The sequence below is a fragment of the Cyprinus carpio genome, chromosome B14, assembly GCF_018340385.1.
Source record: "Cyprinus carpio isolate SPL01 chromosome B14, ASM1834038v1, whole genome shotgun sequence".
In the NCBI taxonomy this organism is placed as follows: Eukaryota; Metazoa; Chordata; class Actinopteri; order Cypriniformes; family Cyprinidae; genus Cyprinus; species Cyprinus carpio.
This window is the reverse complement of record NC_056610.1, coordinates 1,105,460-1,121,915: the sequence shown is the minus strand read 5'-3', so window position 1 is coordinate 1,121,915 and position 16,456 is coordinate 1,105,460. Positions and strand designations below refer to the sequence as shown.

General features: G+C 38.5%; 1 protein-coding gene across 1 annotated transcript in view; it reads left to right on the top strand.

Annotated features, from left to right (window-relative positions):
* The window catches only part of cysltr1 (cysteinyl leukotriene receptor 1), an 18,500-nt gene extending 3,021 nt beyond the window's left edge, over positions 1 to 15,479 (top strand). Inside the window, exon 2 of the mRNA XM_042737729.1 lies at positions 14,095 to 15,479. Within this exon, the coding sequence (XP_042593663.1) occupies positions 14,109 to 15,167 (1,059 nt within the window). The 5' untranslated portion in view covers positions 14,095 to 14,108 and the 3' untranslated portion in view covers positions 15,168 to 15,479. The remainder of the gene's footprint in view (positions 1 to 14,094) is intronic.
* Positions 15,480 to 16,456: the final 977 nt, after the last annotated feature.

The following is a 16,456-nucleotide window of genomic DNA, read 5'->3' as shown; positions in this document are numbered from 1 at the left end:
CTTCTTGGCCGATAGCTGATGCTGATACCAATATATTTCTTTTTGTTTGGAAAACAACACCAAGTCTCCCCTGTGTAGAAATTATAGGCAAATTATTTTTACTTTTTGTTAGTTAACAAGAACATATTTGTTAGAATGAAATAAACAATAATGAAGTTACTTTATAATGACAGTACACTGAAGCTTTGAAAATAATTATATATCAATCGCTCCATTTTTTTTTCAGAAATATGCAGTACAGTAGTAACTAGGGATGCAACCTATACTGAGCACCTGTACTCGTTAAAATGCCCCGATACCAAACGCCGATACCACACAGCATGTGGTAAGTCCCATAATCAGACAAAGAAACACAGACAACAGAACAACAGACAACAGAATGGAGTTATTATTGATTAATGGTATACTCCACCCCAAAATGAAAATTTCGTCATTAATCACTTACTTGTTGAATTGTTGTTCCAATCCCGTTAAAGATACGTTCGTCCTCGGAACACAATTTAAAATATTTTGGATGAAAACCAGGAGGCCTGTGACTGTTCCATAGACTGCCAAGTAAATAACAGTGTCAAGGTCCAGAAAAGGTATGAAAGTTGTCATCAGAATACTCCATCTGCCATCAGACATGCAATCTGGGTTGTATGAAGCGACAGGAACACTTTTTGTAAGCAAAGAAAACAAAAATAATGACTTTATTCAACAATTCCTTTGTCAACAGTCTCCTCTGTGTCTTAACGACTACAGACCAGTTTCTCTCACATCTGTGGTCATGAAGTCACTTGAGAGACTCGTCCTGGCCTACCTGAAGGACATCACTGGACCCTTGCTGGATCCTCTCCGGTTTGCCTACAGAGCAAACAGGTATGTGGATGATGCAGTCAACATCCTAAGACATAACATCCTACAAAAATCCTATTTGTGGACTTCAGCTCGGCTGATACCATCATGGCTGACCTTCTCTCTGACAAACTCATACAGCTCTCTGTGCCCACCTCCATCTGTCAGTGGATCACCAGCTTCCTGACAGACAGGCAGCAGCTAGTGATAATGGGCAAACTCAGTACTATCACAATCAGCACTGGCGCCCCCCCAGGGTTGTGTTCTCTCCTCACTGCTCTTCTCTCTCTACACCAGGGGTAGGCAATGTCGGTCCTGGAGTTCCGATGTCCTGCAGAGTTTAACTCTAACCCTAATCAAATACACCTGAATAAGCTAATCAAGGTCTTCAGGATTACTAAGGCTACAGGCAGGTGAGTTTTTTTTTTCGTGTTTGGTGCTAAAATCTTGGGGCTAAACTCTACACTCGACACTCGTTGCCTACCCCTGCTCTACACGAATGACTGCACTTCAAAGGCCCCCTCTGTCAAGCTCCTGAAGTTCGCAGACGACACTACGGTCATCGGCTTCATTAAGAACGGAGACAAGTCTGCTTACAGACAGGAGGTTGAGCAGTTTGCTGTCTGGTGTAGTGTTAACAACCTGGATCTTAACACGCTCAAAACTGTGGAGATGATAGTGGACTTCAGGAGTAACCCCCCGCACTCCCCCCACTCACCATCATGAACAGCACTGTGACTGCAGTGGAGTCATTCAGATTCCTGGGAACCACCATCTCTCAGGACCTGAAGTCACATCCACTCTATTGTTAAAAAGGCCCAGCAGAGGTTGTACTTCCTTCGCATGCTGAGGAAGTTCAACCTGCCACAGGAGCTGCTGAAACAGTTCCACTCTGCCATCACTGAGTCTGTCCTGTGTTCATCTATAACTGTATGGTTTGGTTCAGCTACCAAATCAGAAATCAAGAGACTACAACAGACAGTCAGGACTGCTGAAAGGATCATTGGTGCCCCTCTGCCCAGCCTCCAAGATCTTTACATCTCCAGAGTGAGGAAAAGGGCCAAAAAAATCACCTTGGACCCCTCACACCCAGCCCACTCTCTCTTCGAACTGTTGCCTTCTGGACGGTGCTACAGAGGACTGACCACCAGAACAGCCAGGCACAAAAACATTTTTTTTCCGCAGGCTTTATTCAACCTGAACAATTAGTCTTTTTTTTTTAACAACTGTTTATTGAATTTTCTTCTGTGAACAGTAGTATAAAACAAAAACCAACTGTGTAAATTTAGAACCCATCCCAACCCATGACACCCCCTGGTAGACTTAAGGGTAGAGAAGAAAAATAATAAATAAATAATAAATAAAATACATAAAGTAAACTAAATAATAATAATAATAAAAATAAATTAAGTAATATTAATACAAAAAATACAATAAAATAATATTTACAAAGATTTTAGAAAAGATGACACAACATTAAAAGATTAATGCCATAAATGAACAGTTTTCACATTAGATCCATGTATACGATAAGTTGAAAATTCCATCGAGATAATGTCCAACAAATATACCGCCCAGGTTCGTCTGTCCATTGTGTGAGGAGGATTCCAATGGTTCACTAGCAACTTTTTTGCTGCAGTGAGAGCAGCTAACAGTAAACATCTTTGTTGGAGAGACAAGGTGAGGTCCCAAAAATCATTCATGAAAAAATGGCGTGGAGTCAAACAAATCTCAGTACCCAACAAATAAGAAAGGTCCTGTGAGAGCTGAGTCCAAAAAGGAGAGAGAGAGGGGCATTCCCAAAAAAATGCAAAAATGTGCCTAACGATCCTTGCAAAAAGAGATTGCATTTAGGAGAAGATGACAGATTCATATGAAAACGTTTCATTGGAGTCAAGTAAACCCTGTGCAGCAATTTCCAATGAATCATTTAGTGGTTAGGGTTTTTAGAAGACAGTTTAAACTTTCCCCATATCTGATCCGAAAATAAAACATGCACATCCTCATTAAGATCCTTAGCCCAAACAGTTGTAATAGATAAAGGTTTGTATGAATGCTAAAGAAGAAAAAGATAGATGACTAAAGCAGAAGAGGGAAATTCCTCAGAGGGAAGGATTAGTTTGCACAAAGGGTGAATAGGCAGTTGAGAGTTCCAGGGCACCCCATATGCCCGTAGGGCCGATCTAATGCGCAAATACATAAAAAAGGAAGTGCCTGGCAGACTATATTGAGTTTTAAGATTCTGGAAGGATTGTAAACCACTATCATCATAGATATCTCCCAGAGTGTTACTTTATGATGAGTCCATTGCGGAAAATGGAATGGGGTATTGCCTGACAAAAGATTATTGTTGTGGAAAATTGGCGAATGGTTATGCCATATTGTAACTAGTTGTAAATGCCTTTCAACATCCCTCCATGTGGATAGGAGATGGGTTACAATGGGACCAAACCTAGATTTACACTGCCTAATCGGAACCCCCGAAAAAACAAGATGCTTCAATTTATATGGATAAACAATAGATTCCTCAATTGCTCTCCAAGATACAGAAGCATCAGGGTTAAACCAAACTGATAAAGGGTGGAGGGAAAAGGCTTGAGCATACAGTCTAAAATTAGGGAAAGAAAGACCTCCATGTAATCTACTTCATTGTCAGTTTAATATGAGGACGTTTTCCATCCCATATATACTGTGAAACACATGCATCAAGTTTGTTCCAGTAGCCAGCTGGTGGAGCGAGAGGAATCATGGAAGAAAAGAAATTAATACATGGGAGAACATTCATTTTAAACACCGATATACAAGCCTGAAGAGAAGTAGGAAGACGAGACCAATTTTCCAAATCTGTGGATACTTTGGCTAGAATACTATTATAGTTTTTTGAAAGAATTTCTTGCAGGGAAGGAAAAACATATTCCCAAGTACTTAAAGTTTTGAACCAATGGAATAGATACAGAAAGGGAAATGGGATAAAATTTAGAATTGAGGGGAAGTAGACATGACTTACTCCAATGAATTTTAAACCCAGAGAGAGATTCAAAATGGTCAAATAAAGTCAGTACATGAGGAATAGAATCTGACGGCTTCTCCAAAAACAATAAGATATCTTCAGCAAATAAAGAAATATGATGATGAGTATTCCTTATAATTATGGGAGAAATAGTTTCAGATCATCGGACCACTTGAGCTAAGGGTTCCAAGGATAGGGCAAATAACAGAGGAGAAAGCGGACATCCCTGACGAGTACCTCGATGTATGAAGAATGGGTTAGAGCAAACAGAACCTATGAGAACAGAGGCTGCTGGATTGATGTACAGAACTTTTATCATGTTTAAGAAACTTGATCCTAGACCCAGATGCTGTAGAACCGCCCATAAATAGTTCCATTCTAGCTGATCGAAAGCTTTCATTGCATCTAGAGATTATACTGCACAAGGGGAGGACAAACTATTAGTTGAATTAATAATATGATATAACCTGCATAAATTATCCGAAGCTGAGCGAGATTTAATGAACCCTGTTTGGTCATGATAAACTAGCCTGTTCATAAATTTCTCTAGACGACGAGATAGTACCTTAGCATATAATTTAACATCAGTCCCTATCAAAGAAAGTGGCCAGTAAATAGAACAAGAAGTCGGATCTTTATCTTTTTTTAACAAGAGAGAAATAACAGCTATATTAATAGATGGGTGAAATGAGCCTTGAGTAACTGAAAAATGTATCATATCTAACATGAGGGGGCTTAAATCCGACCAAAAATTAGAATACAATTCGACTGGAATACCATCTAAACCTGGGGACTTCCCCTTGTTCATAGATCGGATTGCTGACTCCAGCTCCTAAAGGGTAATCGGTTCAGCCAGGTAATCCGAATCAGACAGCCTAAGTAAATCAAGGTTGGACAAAAAAGATGCAAAAGAGTCAGGGTCACCAACAGCAGAAGTATAGAGGTTAGAGTAAAAAGAATGAAAAGAAATATTAATGTCTTTTGGGTCTGTCATAATGAGCCCGGATTGGGATTTCACTGCTGAGATATTAGCAAACTTTTCACTGTTGCGAATTCTTAGAGCTGAAAGGTGGCTTGGTCTGCTTCCTTGAAAATAGTTATTCTGCCTGGATCTTTGAATCAGGAATTCTGCCCTGGATCTCAGCAATGAGTTAAGTTCAGACCTAACCGCCATAATTTTGCTGAGTGTACTGTCTGAGAAACAACGTTGATTGTCTCTAGTCAGATTCTGGAGCTGTGATTCCGGTTCAACTATCTTTGAAAAGAAAGTGAAAGACTTAGCAGAGGGATTTAATGAACGCCAAATATCCACCAATGAAGATGAGGTTACACATTGCCTAAGTTTGTCAGAACAGAAGGATTGAGTGTGTGATTCCTTTGGTCCAGCTCTATCTAGGATATGCGACATTACAGAATTCATGTCTGCACCCAATACAATTTCAAAATCTGAAAATTTAAAAAGATAGGTAGACAGAACAGAGAAAAAACTAGGGTCAGGAGTACAAGGGGCATAAACTGAAATAAATACAATATTCATATTCTCCACTATTGTTTTTAAATGTGTTATTCTACCGTCTGTATCACAACCTTTATCTAAAATAGTAATATTTAAAGTCCTCCACACCAATATTAGGACACCCTTGGTTTTAGTATCCGAAGATGAATGAGATACCACTTCATAAAACTTATTATTACACCTTTGTACATCCTCCTCTTTCAAATGGGATTCTTGAACTATCAATCTTTCTTCTTCGCAAAAGATAAAGAAAAAAAACCAGCGTTGCTCCATCAAATGTTTTCACCGGGGCGTGAAGTCTGGCGGCCCGCAAAATGAGCTCCCTATCCATGTACCGCAACAGTTTAAAGATGAAAACCCGTGGTTTAGTGCGATCTGAGGAGAGCCTTGTGTACATGCGATGCGCTCATTCCACTTCAATCTCTTTGCCCGCCAGGGACTGGAGCCACGTCGGTAGCGATCTTTTAAAAAATGCCCATAGGGTCTTCCTTTTTGGATCCTTCAGGCAATCCAACCAGACGCAGATTGCAGCGCCTATTGCGATCCTGTAAGTCCACGACCTGTTGCTTGAGCGCGGCTACTCGCCTATCGTGATCTGCGACAACTTTCTTTTGTTCTCTCATCTCCGCTGTAAGAAGATCCAGTTTGGAGCATAGCGACTGAACAACTGACATATGAGAAGCAAATTCGTTCCGCATCGCCGTCAGTTCTTAGAATGTCCTCAAAGTGCGCAACAGTGTTCGCCATCTTATCCACCACATCATCCATGGTCGGTGGCTTGGATTTCTTCTTAATCGGAGAAGACGACGGAGACATCTCCTGCTGTTTCTGATTGTAAGCCATCAGGAATAATATTATTAATTAAGTAAACTTAAAATAAAATGAAAAAATCAGCAAAAAGGGGCCAAACGTACGGAACTCTACTCAAGTGCGACTAGCTTCATGAGCACGTCATGTGACTCTGAGCCTGAACAATTAATCTTCATAATTATACAACGTCCATCACCACTAACATAGTTAACTGACGTATTTATATTAAATGTCAAACTTTGTAAATAACATATCTGCACACTAATAACATACCTGTACATTTATCTAAACAATTACATTTTTCCTATACTTCTATTTCTGTTTATATAGAACATTATTTAATGTTTTGATTTATCTTTTTTTTAATTAGTATTATATTACATCCCTACTGTGTTATTCATATGTATGTCTGCACTATAATGTATGTCTGCACTATATTGTATTTTATTCTACACTGAAAGCTCCTGTTGTCAAAGTCAAATTCTTTGTGTGTGTAAACATACTTGGTAATAAAGCTCTTCTGATTCTGATTCTGATATCACCGTATGCTGCGTATGCTGTTCTGTATCATCCGAGCCACAAGGATGCACTGTTTCTACGTGTATTATCTTTGATTTAAAAGAAAACCGCACATCCTTGTGGCGCAGATGACACAGAAGAGCATACGCAGCATACTGTGATATGGAGAGACACAGAGGAGACTGTTGATAAAGGAATTGTTGAGTAAAGTCATTATTTTTGTTTTCTTCGCATACAAAAAGTGTTCCCGTTGCTTCATATAAGCCAGATTGCATGTCTGATGGCAGATGGAGTATTCTGATGACGACTTTCATACCTTTTATGGACCTTAGTCTATGGGCAGTCTATGGGACAGTCACAGGCCTCCTGGTTTTCATCCAAAATATCTTAAATTGTGTTCCGAAGACAAACAAAGCTTTTACGGGTTTGGAATGACATGGGGGTAAGTGATTAATGACAAAATTTTCATTTTGGGATGGAGTATCCCTTTAAGGATGTCTACGAAGTATATGTATGCATCCTACTGATCCAGGGACATTCAAAATAATAATAAAAAAAAATTATTTAAAGATAATATAATAATGTTCTGTAGAATTTAATACTATAGACACAGCCAGTTTTACTCACTGAAAGATTTATTGGTGATAAAATAATTACTTAATTATATTACAGTCTTACACATACATGCTATACAGATAATGTAGAGTCGTGCATTAATTTGAGTGATTACAGCTATTATGGGAGTGGCTTGATGGAGTGGAGGAGATGCAGATAACATGATCTTGACCCTTAAGAAACTTTAATTAATGCTGTCATGTAACAAATCTGTTCAAATATAAAATTAAATGAATTGCTAATTACTACATTGAAATAAAAATGTAAAGCATTTACAAATATTAGAAATCGCGAATATAAATAATTGGGAATCATGTAAACAAATGAAAATAAAAACAGTACACATTTCATTGATCTACAAACCCGATTCCAAAAAAGTTGGGACACTGTACAAATTGTGAATAAAAACAGAATGCAATGATGTGGAAGTTTCAAATTTCAATATTTTGTTTAGAATACAACATAGATGACATATCAAATGTTTAAACTGAGAAAATGTATAATTTTAAGGGGAAAATCAGTTGATTTTAAATTTCATGGCATCAACACATCTCAAAAAAGTTGGGACAAGGCCATGTTTACCACTGTGTGGCATCCCCTCTTCTTTTCATAACAGTCTGCAAACGTCTGGGGACTGAGGAGACAAGTTGCTCAAGTTTAGGAATAGGAATGTTGTCCCATTCTTGTCTAATACAGGCTTCTAGTTGCTCAACTGTCTTAGGTCTTTTTCCTCTTTATGATGCGGCAAATGTTTTCTATGGGTGAAAGATCTGGACTGCAGGCTGGCCATTTCAGTACCCAGATCCTTCTTCTACGCAGCCATGATGTTGTAATTGATGCAGTATGTGGTCTGGCATTGTCATGTTGGAAAATGCAAGGTCTTCCCTGAAAGAGACAACGTCTGGATGGGAGCATATGTTGTTCTAGAACTTGGATATACCTTTCAGCATTGATAGTGCCTTTCCAGATGTGTAAGCTTGTAACGATCAGCTTAACAGTCTGGGTTACAAAGTTTAAAATGGGGTCAGATTTTACTGTGTGAAAAGATTGCAGGTGTTAAAAGAATGACATAAAACAGAAATACGTTTAGCAAGAATGGTGTATTTACAATGTTCACAAAAAAGACTTTTAAACAACACAATAAAACCAAGTAAACTAAGGCTGTTAAAAAAATACAGTTTGTTTGTCCATACCCTAAAACAGTCTATGAATCCCAGTGTGTTGATAAGTCCAATGTGAGTGTCCACCAGTGTATATACAATCCAAAATGAGTGATAATCCAAGTGGCTGCAAGTGAATCTGGAAAGGCAAGTCCACAGAAAGGAAACAATCCAGGTATGTTTGGGTTGCTGTTAGTGGCTGAGTGTTTGTTGGCCATGCTGCTCTTTATACAGTTCCTGCTTCCTGTCATGAGACTGGTCACCTGACAGGCCAACCATACATTTCTTAAAGACATACACACTAAAATGTTAAGAGGAATAAAATGGACTTAAGGAAACATGTAAACCTATTAAAACTCTATTATCCATAAAATTATTGCAATAAATAGAGCGGTAAAACATGTCTCTTGTGTGACAGTGTCACAAGCTGCCCATGCCACACGCACTCATGCAACCCCATACCATCAGAGATGCAGGCTTCTGAACTGAGCGCTGATAACAACTTGGGTTGTCCTTGTCCTCTTTAGTCAGGATGACATGGCGTCCCAGTTTTCCAAAAAGAACTTCAAATTTTGATTCGTCTGACCACAGAACAGTTTTCCACTTTGCCACAGTCCATTTTTAATGAGCCTTGGCCCAGAGAAAACGCCTGCGCTTCTTGATCATGTTTAGATATGGCTTCTTTTTTGACCTATAGAGTTTTAGTCTGCAACGGCGAATGGCACGGTGGATTGTATTCACCGACAATGTTTTCTGGAAGTATTCCTGACCCCATGTTGTGATTTCCATTACAGTATCATTCCTGTATGTGATGTAGTGCCGTCTAAGGGCCCGAGATCACGGGCATCCAGTATGGTTTTCCGGCCTTGACCCTTACGCACAGAGATTGTTCCAGATTCTCTGAATCTTTGGATGATGTTATGCACTGTAGATGACGATAACTTCAAACTCTTTGCAATTTTTTTCTCTGAGAAACTCCTTTCTGATATTGCTCCACTATTTTTTTCGCCGCAGCATTGGGGGAATTGGTGATCCTCTGCCCATCTTGACTTCTGAGAGACACTGCCACTCTGAGAGGCTCTTTTTATACCCAATCATGTTGCCAATTGACCTAATAAGTTGCAAATTGGTCCTCCAGCTGTTCCTTATGTGTACATTTATAAAAGTCCAGAAATTAGTCAAGTTTTTCATCAGGTGTTTTTTTTTTTATTATATGATGTCATTATGTTATTTTTTCATTATGTCATTATTATTATACCCAACAATTCTTCATACAGTGGACTACCTGTAAAACTGGTGCAAATTTGGGACCAAAATTTATTCAGACCGAGTCTGGGCAAAAGTCTGGGGGGGAAGTCGTGGCCTAATGGTTAGAGAATCGGACTCCCAATCGAAGGGTTGTGAGTTCGAGTCTCGGGCCGGCAGGAATTGTGGGTGGGGGGAGTGCATGTACAGTTCTCTCTCCACCTTCAATACCATGACTTAGGTGTCCTTGAGCAAGGCACTGAACCCCCAACTGCTCCCCGGGTGCCGCAGCATAAAAATGGCTGCCCACTGCTCCGGGTGTGTGTGTTCACAGTGTGTGTGTGTGTGTTCACTGCTCTGTGTGTGTGCACTTCGGATGGGTCAAATGCAGAGCACGAATTCTGAGTATGGGTCACCATACTTGGCTGAATGTCACGTCACTTTAAAAACTGAAGTTGAGGTTTGCATGAACCTGGATGACACACAGCTTGCCCAGGATACTACAGGCTGGCTTTAAGGCTAAGGGTTGCCCGACTTAGTATTGATAGTTGTGTTAATACTGTCATACTAACAGCTGTCTGAAATGTTAAAGGTGTCTGAATAAATTTTGGTTTGACATTATCTATTTGATAAATGAAGTTAACCAACTAACATTATACAACTCTGTTGGTTTCTGTATCCAATATTTTACACAATTAATGCTTTATTTAATCAGAAACAGTCTAAATGTTATTTGTGTATTTTATTTTTATTTTATTAAAAGTAGGCCAACAGCGCCCCCTACAGAATTAAAACTCCTTACTCAGCAGTCTTTAGGACCCGGGGGAGGCTGCTGCCACTGTATACTCAATCACAAACCGAACAAGTCATTCTGTATTGCATTCTGTTTAAATGCAGCGATCTCAATCAGTGAATCTAATCACCATTAATATTAACTGACTTAGGGCATACATTTTAGTACAATAATGTCAATGTGACTGTTTTTGCTCAATTTGTTTAACAAAAATAGTTCCAAACAAACTTAGCAGCAGAATTGTCATGCTTCTCTGAACAACACACAGCGGTGTTTCATTACTGAATGATTGGCGTTTTTTAATTAATAATTTGACTCAATGATTCAGTGGTCCATTCATAAAGACAGACGCTTGCTTCATTCTTGAATGAATCAGCCATCTGAATGAATTGTTTGAATGCCTCAATGGCTCCCTCATTAAGACATTCACTTGCTGCCACCTGATGGCGGGTTTCAAATTTAAAAGTAACTTTTTCTGGGTTTTTTTTTTTTTCAACTTTTCATATATGAAAATAAAACAACCTGATGTAAAACACCAAGCTCACAGCATTATTTATGCTGTTGTAATTTTGCAGTGTAAATGCATTCATGCTACATTTCAACAAATTGGTTTTGTTAATACTGATTTAATTTGATTGGTAACAGCCCTAAAAGTAACAGTCGTATTATATTAAGTGAAATTATTAATAAAATGTAAGAATTTGATATGAAAGATGGCATGCATTTAAAGGGGTCATATGATGCGATTTCAATTTTTCCTTTCTCTTTGGAGTGTTACAAACTCTTGGTGCATAAAGTCTGTGAAGTTGCAAAGACAAAGTCTCAAATCCAAAGAGATATTCTTTATAAAAGTTAAGAGTCAACCACATCCCCACCCCAAAATCAGCTCGTTCTAACACGCCCCCACATATCTACGTCAGTATGTGGGAAGATTTGCATAACGGCGCCCAAATGTTCACGCATTCTCGTTGTAGTATTGTTGTTTGTCCTTCCAAAAGAGGATGATATCCTCTTCATTATGCCTGGAGCTGATCCGTGCTGGTCGCTGAGGAAATACATCAACTTTGCACTGTGGTTCACCGTCCATCCCGGGGTCATCACATGTGGTTGCCGCAAGCTCCTTCGTCAAATCTGCCGGCCGTGCCGTTCTCAAGACGCTGTTTTGTTGAGAAAGCGAAACCACTTTGTTTGGCCTTCCAAAAGAGGACAAGACTAGAAATCATGTTTTTATCACGTTTATAATGGGTTTTAATATTTATGTCTTGTCGCTCCGGCCGGATAGGGCATCACAATATGTAAAGGGGCGTAAAAATTTCCTTGTTTTTATTGGGTTTTTGTGTCATTCACAATGCACTGGATAGCTGGCCAATCACAGCACACCTCGCTTTTCAGACGGATAAGTTTTGTAAAAATCAACAGATTTCTGAAGACGGGGCATAGAGGAGAAACAATAATTTATAGTATGTGGAAAATAATGTTTTTTGAACCTTAAACTGCATAAACACATTTCATTACATCAAATACACAAAATAATGTTCTTTTTAGCAGCAACATATGACCCCTTTAATAAAGTTATGGGAAATGCCATTTTTAGTTAATAAGAGTTCATGTCAAGCCCTGTATACAGTGAATACTTGTATTTATACTTATATTGCAGTTTAAAATGTGGTGTTTAACCAGAGTACGGTGGTGGGGGTGCTTGGCATGTTTCAAACACTAGAAAGGGGTGCATGCTGCAAAAAGTTTTGGAACCAGTTAATGAAACCCAAGATTTTAGCTTGTGACGTCGGAGCATGTGCTGTTATCTCGCGTGGCGGAGTGCACAGCATTTTTTGTATCTTTACCCATAGCTCCGCATCCGAACATTCATGTCTGTGCCGGCGTTTGTGTGAAACAGAAGCAGTTTAATGTGAAGGTCAAACTCCATAAGGTGCTTTTTGATGGAAAACGTTTTTTTGTAAAAAAAAATGTTTGCATAGTTTGTCCAAGGCTTCTTATTTGAAGTACGTTTTATTTTATTGTATAAAATAGAATTAGAATTAATTTAGATATTAATTATGCCTTATTTGCTTAAAGTTGTCTTGTGTTTGATGCGAAATACAGCTAAAAGTTTAAGATTGTTATAAGTTTGTACATAAAGAAATTATTAATTCATCAACTCATTCATAACAAGACTTGTACTGGCAAATGACTTCTCACCGGTGATTCCCAAAGGTTTTAGAGGACAATTACTCCTCGTCGCTCCCCTGTCCTTTCTAAGAATAGTACAACGGCGAACGCGACAAGTATAAAAGCTTCGTCCATTTGGGAAGGTGCGCTCGCAGTCAGCGGAGCCAGGTGAAAGTATAAATCCCGCTTAACTTTGTTAGTTGTCGTTTTCTAAATAATGCCACGAGTGGGGCTTGAGGAAGTGATGTCGGTCGCGTCTACGTAACTAAACGAGACGAAATAATGTTATAACATTTCGTTTCATCTCATTTTGGTCAACGAAAATGAAAAGACATTTTAGCATAGTTTTTATTTTGTAAACCACATTTAGTCTAATTTTTATTATTTTATTGCATTATACATTTAATTATAGTCATCGTCACATGACCAGCATTTACGCTGCGTCTCGTCTCGTTTTTGTCACGTGATAAATGTTCGTTGATGACGATATTTAGTCATAATTTTCGTTGACTAAAGCAACACTACTTGACAGTGCTTCATAGCATGCTTTTGCGTTTTCATGTGGACAGAGATTTTTTTTTTTAAATAGAAGAAGGAAATACTCAATTTATAAAAATATCAGTGTACGTGTGCACATGGCCTTAGAAAGATCATTACCAAAAATGAGCCCGAGTGTTGTGGTGTGTACAGCTCTGCTGTTTTGACACGCTGCAGACTTAAACTGTAGAAACGTTCAAATGGTGCTATCATTATCATTAGATCTGCAGTTTGAGGACCATTGCTGTACAGTCTTTCTTACACTCACAGAGGGTAATGATTGATAAAAATCAGTCTGAGGAGCATGGTCTCACTAAAGGGCTGAAACAGATCTTGATGATAAAACAGATGATATGAGATACTATATTTGAAGATGCTGTAGCATGTGGTTATATTATCTATATTTATCTTTATATATATCTTTATATCTATATTTATCAAAACACTTGTGCTGTAGCTTGGAAACTTCAATTACACTGCACTCATACTGTCAAGTCAGAGGATATTTTATTATATTTGAAATTAATTATTCCTCAAACTGAAGAGCCTTGCGACACTGACACCTCTCCATATATGTTGTGTTGTACAGTATGAATAAATCTGAGTCAGCTTGCTGTGTAATCACGTTAGAGACACTGTGTAGGTTAGGCTTAGATAAAATGTTTTATAAAAGATATGTATGATGTTAATTCAGTGGAGATATATGATCTACTGCTGTAAAGGTTCTAAATATCTTTTTATGCAACTATTACTTTTTTTTCTGGTTCAGTTGTATTAGCTGTATTTTTTTTTCTTTGAAAATACACTACAGATTTTCAATAGAAAAAGAGTGTTAATATGTTATAGAAATTTAATATTTATATTTCTTTCTTTCATGTTTCAGACACCAATGCAAGAATGGGTCCATCTAACATAACATCTTCAACGGTTAATGATTCACAAGTGTGCGCCTCAATCGATGACTTCCGTAACCAAGTCTATTCAACAGTATATTCTATCATCACCGTCTTAGGGCTGATGGGCAATGGCTTTGCATTGTACGTGCTCCTTCGTACCTACCGTCAGAAATCATCCTTCCACATCTACATGCTCAACTTAGCCGTATCAGACCTGCTGTGTGTCAGCACTCTGCCACTACGGGTGCTGTACTACGTCAACAAAGGGCAGTGGAACCTGGGGGACTTTCTCTGCCGCTTAAGTTCCTACGCACTGTATGTCAATCTCTACTGCAGTGTCTTCTTCATGATGGCCATGAGTTTTACCCGCTTTCTAGCAATTGTGTTCCCAGTGCAAAACCTGAGGCTAGCCACTGAGAAGAAGGCGTGGATAGTTTGCGTGTGCATTTGGGTCTTCATTTGCACCACCAGTTCACCCTTCCTCCTCTCTGGACAGCATACTGATCCAAAGTCTAACAAAACCAAGTGTTTTGAACCACCAGAAACCTCCAAAAGCCTGGATAAACTGATCATGCTGAATTACTTTTCCCTAGTGGTGGGTTTTATTATTCCCTTCCTGGTCATCTTGCTGTGCTACGCTGGTATCTTGCGCGCTCTACTTAGAAACACTAACGGTGCTAACAAGCAGCGTTACACACGTAACAAGGCCATTCGGATGATTGTTGTGGTGATGCTTGCTTTCTTGGTTAGTTTCATGCCCTATCATATACAACGCACCCTTCATCTCCACTTCAAAAACCGCAAAGAAGCTAACTGTGAGGAGATTATTTATATGCAGAAGTCTGTGGTCATCACCCTCTGCCTGGCTGCCGCTAACTCATGCTTTGACCCAATGCTCTACTTTTTCTCTGGAGAGAATTTTCGACATCGACTATCCACCTTCCGAAGGGCTTCTGGATACATCATTGGAACTCATAAAAGCCGCCATGCTGTCCAAAGCTCCCCGCCTGTGGAAGAGAGTGAATTGCAAAGTTGTAACGGTTCAAACAAACTCGGGTAGAGGCAATGGAATTGCTGATTTTCTGTCAATGCAGAAGCAGACTACTTGAGACTAAATAAATATTATTATTCAAAGTAGTTTTAAGAAGAAAGTAAATAAGAGGTTCTTATGTTCTACATTTGAATATTAAGACTGTAAAATGCCACTGTGGATCTTGTGCATGATTCTAAACAATATACATTTCAGATATATACAGAGTTCTGGAATGAAACTCTAGATGGCGCAGTTCGATATGTCTAACTCAATCTGACCTAATGACATCATTATCACATGGCACAGTTGATTGGTTCTCTCCTGTATCGGTAGCCAATGAGCTCGCTGCTCAACATTTAAATATATGATAAGTGCTTGCTGTAGCAGTTCGCAGTATGCTTCAGAAACCCTCCACCTTCCCCAGCTCCACCTGTATAGATCTGCTACAAGGTGATCATGTATGCTATATGGGCGTTATTTCATTCATGCATGTTATATTTGCAGCAGCAGTATTTCCTACATGCTCACAGCAGCATGTTGTGGATGTATTTGCAGTAGCAGCAGCAGCAGCAGCAGTGTGACAGATCTATTCTGCCAAGACCAAATACATTTACATTGTCATGTACATTACCATGCCAATCCCTTGGAGAGTTGTCATGACAGATATATATATATATATATATATATATATATATATATATATATATATAAAAACGAGACTTGTCTTTTGCAATTACATATTGTGTTTTACATACATTTTTACATACATTTTGTTAGTTTTGATTGCTTCTGTTGTTATCATTTGTATGTAGCTTTGGATAAAAGTGTCTGCTAAATGACTAAATGTGAATGTTACATTTACATTTAGTCATTTAGCAGACGCTTTTTTCTAAAGCGACCCACAAAAGAGGACAATGGAAGCAATCAAAATCAACAGAAGAGCATGTAAGTGCTATAACAAGCCCCAGTTAGCTTAATACAGTACATGTATCAAGTTTATTTTATTTTTTTATTATTATATACAGATAGAATGGAAAAGTAATAGAGCAAGCTAGTGTATATACAAAAATTATCTTGAAGTATCTTAGTATCTTGAAAACCTCTTCCTTGTACACAGGACTGAAATCCTCTTCAAACCACTTTGTAAATAACACAGTGACTGCCTTTACAAGCCTTTATGCCTTTATCTTAATGCATCAGATGTTAAGAGTGGTTATAATCAAATACAATGTCATTACATAATTCTATATGCGTAACTCATAATTTTTTTTTTTTTTCGTGTTTTAATCACTCACTGTTGATTCCATTGTTGTGAG